Consider the following 8698-nt stretch of genomic DNA (forward strand, 5'->3'; position numbering starts at 1 on the left):
CAACTTGTCCACATTTGGTTGGGTATTTACACTTGGTGGAGGTGCAATTTCTTGGGGCTCCAAGAAACAAACCTGTATATCTCATTCCACTATGGAAGCAGAGTTCATAGCTCTAGCTGCTACCGGCAAAGAGGCCGAATGGTTAAGGGATCTGTTGATAGAGATTCTCCTAATCAAAGAGAATGTATCTACTATATCGATACATTGTGATAGCCAAGCGACATTGGCTAGAGCATACAGCGGAGTGTATAATGGGAAGTCTAGACACATTAGTCTAAGACATGGATATGTAAGAGAATTGATTCAAAGATGAGTCATCTCAATATCCTATGTGAGAACAAGTGAAAATCTGGCGGATCCTTTCACTAAGCCACTAACGAGGGATTTAGTGGCTGCATCATCTCGAGGGAAGGGACTTAAACTCCCTAAAGAGATTCACGATTGATGGTAACCTATCTTAACACTAGTTATTCAACTAGTGTTAGGTTCAATAGGTAACAACAAGTCAATCAAGTGAATATTAGTTGTATTCAAAACAAGTCCCATCTGAGATATTGAGTACTTGTGTGATACCAAGTGGAGGGTTAAAACCGAAAGGTTTTTTAATAGAATTCAGTCTTGTAAAGACAAGTATTTTTGGTAACGAAATACTGTAAGAATTCTACCTATATGGACCTAGGGGTGGTGCCGCCTCTCATGAGAATTGGGAGTATTCTCAAGAATGTCCATGAATGGAAAGTTCACATGGCCATTAACGGTGCAAAGCGAGACATAGAGATCTCAAGTGAACATCGTAAAGGTGTGTGTGTTATCATCGATTTGTCATCATGAAAAGATGGTTCAATGCCTAGTGCAACCTAATTTTCGACAAATTTTGTGATAATTACACTATAGTAAAGTTCAAGTTGAAAAACATTTTGCTTTATGCACTAATGCAATGACTCCTATAAGAGAGAGTTCTTATTTAATCAAGTGGGGGATATGTTATATTTCAAAATATAATGATTGATTAAATAAGTGTTACAATAGATAACTATTTAATCTAGTGGGGGAATGTTATATTATTTTATAATATAATGTTTTAGATTAAATAAATGTGACAAAGTGTGTCACGTATTGTAACATATAATAGAGAGTTACAATATTTAGATATATGAGATATATCAAAATAATGTAACATATTTGGTGTTACAAATTTGTAACTTCCAAATATTACCCTTTATTGTGTAAAATTATTGTTACACAATATTGAGATGAATTTCATAAAGCCATATGTGATATGGCTGTTAGAGATATGATTTTAACCCCAATAATGTGTTTTGGGAGTTACAAAATCATTTGGGAGGGTTTGGAACCGTTTGGAAAAACAACACATTTTTTGTGCTGAAATTGGTTGGTGGCCGCGGCCACCAACATTCAGTGGCCGCGGCCTGTGGGACAGAGACCAGTGGCCGCGGCCACAGGCCAAAACTGACCAATTTTTTCAGTTTTTTCAATCTTTGTTGAACGGCTCAAAAAATCCAAATAACTCCAAAATCTCAATTTTAATTCCATATTAATCCAATTAAACATTGGTAACAGCCATGAGGTTGGTGGAATTTGAAATTCAAAGAGTGTCTCTAAACTCTATAAATAGGAGCCTATAGCTCACTTGAAAGACACAACATTTCTATCAATTAGAGCACTTGGCTAGAAACACCTTGATGCTTGATTATTCCAGAAAATATTTCCAATATCTGAGAGAGATCCCTTAGTGCTTGAGTTAGGGGGAAATAAGCTTTTGGACAAAGGTTTTAAACCTTGTTCAAGTTGGTGATCCCCAACCCTCTTCACTTAGGTTGTGTAAGTGAGAGTTTACTTGTATTTCTGTTCTTCATTTTGTTCTATTGTTTTTCTTCTTATTCTCTTGTTCTATTTACTTGTATATTTTGTTTAAGAGTTGTAATATTTTCTTTTGGTCCAAATACTTTATTTTACTTGTAATCTTTTGCTTAGAGTTATATTCTCACTATTCTCTTCTTCATCATCAACATCTTCTTTTTATTTGTAATTTTCACTTATAGAGTTGCAACCTTCTTTAATCAATCTATATTTATTTGTAATATTATTATATAGAGTTGTAATATTATTATCAATTTCCATTGAGGCAAAACATTTTTTCCTAACAATAATAATATTTTATAACATTTATATTTATATTAATATAATTATTAAATATCTAATTTTGTATTATATATTATTATAATAATAATATTTTATAACATTTGAATATAAATTTATATTAATATAATTATTATAAGTAAGTAATTAATAGTTATATCAATTATATACGATTACATTAATTTTAGTCATTGGATCGTTATTAAATGATTGTGGTTAATTCAATAATTAATTAAAAATATTTAATAAGTGACTTGTAACTTGATACTAAATTATTTATTGAAAATATTTTATTTCCTTATAAAACATTAAGATTAAATTTATTTTATAATATTTTAATCAAAATATTAGAAATGATTCTTTTAGCAATTAAAATTTGTAATTATTTTTAGTTAAGTCCCTAATATATATTTTGTAACACTTAAATCAATGATCAAAATTTTGAAGAAACATATTATACTCTCTTCGAGTTCTTTGCCAATCATATATTCTCCTCCACATTATCATCTTCCTGTTGGAGAACCATGGTCATCTACGATACCACTCTGACCACCTTTTATTATTATTATTATTATTATTATTATTATTACATTGTTGTGAAGTGTGATTGAATTGAATAACGGGACCATATGAGCTATGAAATGTAACAGGATTTTTTTTTGTTTTGGAAAAAGACTATAGTGGCACAAACTTAATTACCGTGCTCCAATACACAAATTAAAAAGTTTTAGAGAATGGATAAAACTTTGGTGCTTGAAACAGAGCTCCCACTGTTAAGTAAAAAAACATGTTTTTTTTTTATTAATTTCATCTTTGTCTCATTGAAGATTGAGAGGTGACCCACTTTTAGTTTTTCTTTTGTTCTTCCAACCATAGAAACTAAGAAAAGAGAAGAGAAGAAGATAATATAAAGAAATTATAGATCAAATGTTGTTAGGTCCCTCCACAATTATGAGACTCCATAGTCCATAACTTTAAGGCCGGAGAGAGAGAGGGAAGAAGAAGAAAATGAGAGAGGGATGGCCCGAGAGTGAGGGAAGAAAGGAGAATAGAGAAATAAAAAACTATTTATTTATTTTAATATGTTTAGCTTTTCTTATTATAAACTCAATTTAATAAAAAAATAAATTAGGCAAATTATAAGTTAGGGTAATTCGGGTATTATCAAAAATTTGTTCACCAAAATTCAGCACAACTACTATATTTGACTGATTTTATAATTATAGGAACCTGATAGAATTTTTTTGTATTAGAAGGTATCAAATTTATATTTTAATGAAATACAAGATACAAAATAAGTATATTTCCTAAAATATTTGATCGTTCTTAATAAAAAAACTAATTAATTATTAATTACACAAATTACAATTACATAATTACTATATTAATAAATAATTACATAACTAAATTTATTATTATATGATTTATCATATATAAGATTATAACAAAATTTAGGACGTTCGTAATAGTATGTTTCTACACGAATATAATGCATGCTAATTGCATACTGTGTCATGAATGGCATGTTATAATGAATGAAAAAATATTAAACATTTTAATTACATTCAAACATTTATAATAAGTAAATAAAGAGCACTAACTAAGGCCTGATAAAGAGTACTTTGATCTTCAACCTTGAAATGTAGTCTTGTTGAGCCATTGCCACTATTTTCTATATCCATTTTGAATTATACAACTTTTTAATTATTTTAAACAAACTTTTAAAATAATTAAACTTTGGGTTTTAACACCCAAAATTTTCCAAGGCCCAATTTGAATTTGGGTAATTTAATTCAAAAATAAAATTAAACAATTTAATTTTAATAAATTAAAATTCAAGATAATTTTAATTTTGGATACTTTAATTAAAAAAAATTTAATTACGGAAGATAACATTTAAAATATTTTTAATTAGGGAATATAATCAACATTATTTCAATTAAAGAAATTTCCAAATAAAAATATTTTTAATTTAATTTTTGATTTTTAATTAAAAAAATAATTATGGTAACAACACACTACAAACCCTAGGTTGTACCAAGGGTGCGGCGGCTGGAGGCTAGTCCAGCGGTTGGAGCTCGACTGGGAGTTGGCGTGGGCACGGCTAGGCATGGAGCGTAGCAGGGGCGCAGCTGCCGGCTAGAGTGTGCAGGGGCGCGGCTGCGGCAGCAGGCAGGCACAGTGCCTGGCAGGCACGCACGGGGTGGCTGGCGCAACCTGGGGCTAGGCTCGGGTTCTGGGCTCGGGCCACATCAGAATTTTATCTAGAATTTTTAAAGAAAAAAATTACAAAATTCCTATTCCCCAAAATGACTTGCATATTTCTTCTAGAAATTTTAAGAACAATTTCTAAACCCAAAAGCACCATTATAAAAACAACTCTTAAGAATCTATCATCATGAAAATAAAATCCATCCACAAACATATATCAAATATAATATAAAAATGAATATGATCCCACACATAAATTAATAATATGTATAGATTAATGACCTGCTCTGGTACCAATTGTTGGAAAAATATCCAGAGCATGCAGCGAAATTGGCGTGGTGGACCATTTGATATACAACAATAAAAATTTTCATTGATCATATAAACAGTTTATATGACCAAGAAAATAATCCGGACACATTAACATACAATATTATTAATCATGCAACATATATATAAATATACAATAAATTTATATATAACATTTAAAGACAAAAAATAAAAATAAATTCAAGAACATAAACAATTACCTCTTGAAGCCTATCAAGTGTCCTTGAGTATTTTTGTATATTTTTCGATCTTCCTATCCAAAGCTTTAAGCACTCAAACCACGATATTCTGGAGTGTTCTCTACACCTTAAGATGTGTGTGGGCACATAGAGAACATGAGTTTGTATTTTTTAGGAATCACAAGTATTTTTCAACACATGAGAACTTGGATTATGGTCTGAGAATGACTAGAATAAAGAAGAAGAAGAAGAAGAAGAAGAAGAAGAAATACTCTTTTTCTTATTTTTTTTTCTGACAAGAATTCTGAAATTCTCTCTGACTTATGTTTTTCTCTATTGTGTGTATTGTCTGTTGTTGTTTTATCTTCTTTTTCTATATCATATATATAGAGATTTATATTACTTTATTTTTCCTAATAATAATACTAATATAATAATATCATAATGATGATAGGATTTGATTTAGGTAAATATCTAACTTACCAAATTTGAAAAAACTATTTTCAAATTATTAAATAATTAGATGAATAAAATAAAAACAACACTGATACAATATCACTGCAGTTGGTACACGCATGGCACAGTCCTTGGACTGTGTCATGCGTGTACTGCTATATCCCTTTTCAGGGATATTGCATTTTTTATTTATTTAATTAAAATCAATCTTCTACAAAATAAGGTATTAATCTTTTTAAGGAAAAGATGACAACCATATTTCAAAATTTAAATTTTAAATTCAAAATTCAAAATTCAAAATTCAAAATTCAAAATTCAAATTGATGATCATCATTATCATCATCTTTTAAAATTAAATAAATAAAAAAATATTTTTGACTTACCAATTTTATTTTCTCCCACTCAAATAAAATAATTAATTTCAAAAATTTATTTATTTATATATATGAAATTCGAAATTTACATATTTAAATTAATAAATATATTTTCAAAAATTAATAATTAATTCAAAATTAATAATTCAGCCTCAATTATCATATAATTGCATACTTAACCAGAAGAATAAAATTCTTCTCAAATTCTCAAATTACAATTATACCCTTGTATCAACTCTTACCTTAATATGATGTTGATAGAGCCACCCTTGGGACCTATGGACCTATAATATCACGCTCCAATAAATATTACATTATTAATCTCATGATTACTCCACTATAAATATGAGATTGAACTCTTGATAATTACAGACATATATTTACTGTGTACTTTATTAAAGAATAAAGTGTTCATTGATATAATCATTACATACAACGTTAATCCTCTATTAATGGTTAATAATTAAAAGGGAATAAAATTACCGTTTTACTCTTTTAGCTATATCTTGTTCCTAGAGTATCATTGACTTTACGTGAAGGTTGTGTCACAACAAGTTTGTGACGTGAGCGCTCATAACCTTTTTAGTTCCAAAAGACAACCCAGTAGGGAACCATTATTCAATCTATAAGAAGGTATAGATTCCATATCTGTTAAACTACGTCCCCAGCCATATACATCACTGAGTCCCCAAAACAATTGTTCTTAGCCTGATCATTCTGACAAACCTTAATGCATGAATCAAAGGATCAGATGACATATATAGGAGTTCATAGCAACCTCATGGGTTAAGATCATCGTGTACATGATCATCGTTTGATGTGTTTGATTAAAACTATGAAACAATATTTAAACAAGTATTAACAAATCACATCTGGTCTAGTTCTACATACTCCCATCATGCAAAGTACCTCCACTAAAGTGTCCTACTACACTAGTAACCCATATCTAGGTCACATGTATTCATAATACTAGTGGACTGTACTAGCAGTAATTAATTTAAAGATTCCATAACTTTATTTTACTACGAAGCGTTTTAAGTTTATTATTTTAATCTGGATTCTCTCATACTAATATGAGATTAAGATCACATAGATAAACTTTGGAATTTTATGATATTTACTTAATATTATCAATATAATATCAAACATAGTCTATATATATAATAATTCAATTCAATTATTTATTTCATTTAAAATATTTGTTAACTACAATTGCTTTAAGGACACTATTCCCAACACCAACACCCTATTTCAAAATTTATCTCTTAGCGAAATTATCATCTCCATTTAGAGTTTTTATCTCTAGTCTGTTAGATGTTGTGATTCTCAAAAATATCAATGAAACACTTGGTACGCCTCAATGGAGGACGACAGTTCTTGAAGAGATAAAAGCACTTGAGCAGAATGAAACTTGGAAATTAGTGGAGTTACCATCTAACAAGAAAGTAATAGGGTGAAAATGTGTATTCACGGTCAAATACAATGCACATGGATCTATTTAAAGGTACAAAACATGGTTAGTTGCCAAGGGTTTCACTCAAACCTACGAAATTGACTACACTGAAACCTTCACTCCAGTTGCCAAACTCAATACCATCAGAGTATTGCTCTTGCTAGCCGTCAACCTGGATTGGGAGTTGCATCAACTTGATGTAAAAAAAAGCATTCTTGAATGGAGAACTAGAAGAAGAAGTGTACACGAGTCAACCTCCAAGTTTTGAAGAACCTCCCAATACAACCAAAGTTTGCAAGCTAAACCAATCACTCTACAGTCTAAAACAATCTCCTCGAGCATGGTTCAATCGGTTCTTGAAAGTAGTCAAGGGACTCAGATACATGCAAGGTCAAACAGACCACACCCTCTTCATCAAACACCCAGAAACAGGAAAAATGTCAATACTGATTGTGTATGTTGATGATATCATTGTCACTGGCAACCATACTGAAAAGATGATTTTGATCAAAGAAATGTTGGCAACAGAGTTCGAAGTCAAGGATTTGGGTGCACTCAGGTATTTTTGGGAATGGAATTTGCTAGGAGAAAAAAAGGGATTTCTATATCTCAAAGAAAATACACTCTTGAACTCGTAAATGAAACAGGAATGCTTGGCAGTAAACCTAACAAAACTCCAATCAAGCTTGGAGACAAGAGAAACATGTTTGAAGGAAGTTCACTTGACAAAGGAAGGTACCAACAACTAGTAAGAAAGCTTATCTACTTCTCACATACTAGACCTGATATTGCCTTTGCAGTAAGTCTGGTCAGTCAATTTATGCATGATTCATATCAAGGACATCTCAATGAAGTATACAAAATTCTTAGGCATCTCAAGCAAACACCAGGAAAAGGTCTTTTCTTCAAAAAGACAACTGCGAGGAAGGTTGAAGTATTCATAGACGTAGATTGGGCTGGGTCAGTTGATGATAGAAAGTCTACATCTGGGTATTGTACAATTGTATGAGGAAATGTAGTAACATGGCGAAGCAAAAAGAAAATAGTTGTTGCAAGAAGTAGCACAGAAGCTGAGTATAGATCCACGGCCCATGGAGTGTGCGAAGCAATATGGATCAAACGCTTCTTAGAAGAATTAAAGATTAAATATGAAGCTCCCATTCAGCTCTACTGTGATAATCAATCTACCATTATTATTTCACATAACCCTATACATCATGACAGAACTAAACACGTCGAAGTGGATCGTCACTTTATTATAGAAAATATCGATGGAGGTACTATCTATACGGATCAACATTTGGCTGATATCCTCACAAAGGGGTTATCTGAACGAGTCTTTCATTTTCTAGTAAGAAATCTTGGACTCATAAATATTTACAATCTAGCTTGAGGGGGAGTGTTGACAGATAAGAGAAAATAAAATCTCACGATTTGGTTGTAGCTGTAAATTATTATAGTTGTAAATTATTAGTTTCCTTATTTAGATGATTTGTAGCTATCTTTGTGATTTGTTGATTATTTTGTAATTAAGA

The 8698-nt window shown here is 30.7% G+C and overlaps 1 protein-coding gene across 1 annotated transcript; it reads left to right on the forward strand.

Moving 5' to 3' along the window:
* Positions 1-7600: 7600 nt before the first annotated feature.
* On the forward strand, positions 7601-8172 carry LOC133779163 (uncharacterized mitochondrial protein AtMg00240-like). The gene is made up of 2 exons (XM_062219155.1): positions 7601-7722; positions 7824-8172. Exons 1-2 carry the CDS (start codon positions 7601-7603, stop codon positions 8170-8172), a joined length of 471 nt encoding a protein of 156 aa, XP_062075139.1.
* The last annotated feature ends 526 nt before the right edge of the window (positions 8173-8698 follow it).

Source organism: Humulus lupulus, chromosome 5, assembly GCF_963169125.1.
Source record: "Humulus lupulus chromosome 5, drHumLupu1.1, whole genome shotgun sequence".
Classification (NCBI taxonomy): domain Eukaryota; kingdom Viridiplantae; phylum Streptophyta; class Magnoliopsida; order Rosales; family Cannabaceae; genus Humulus; species Humulus lupulus.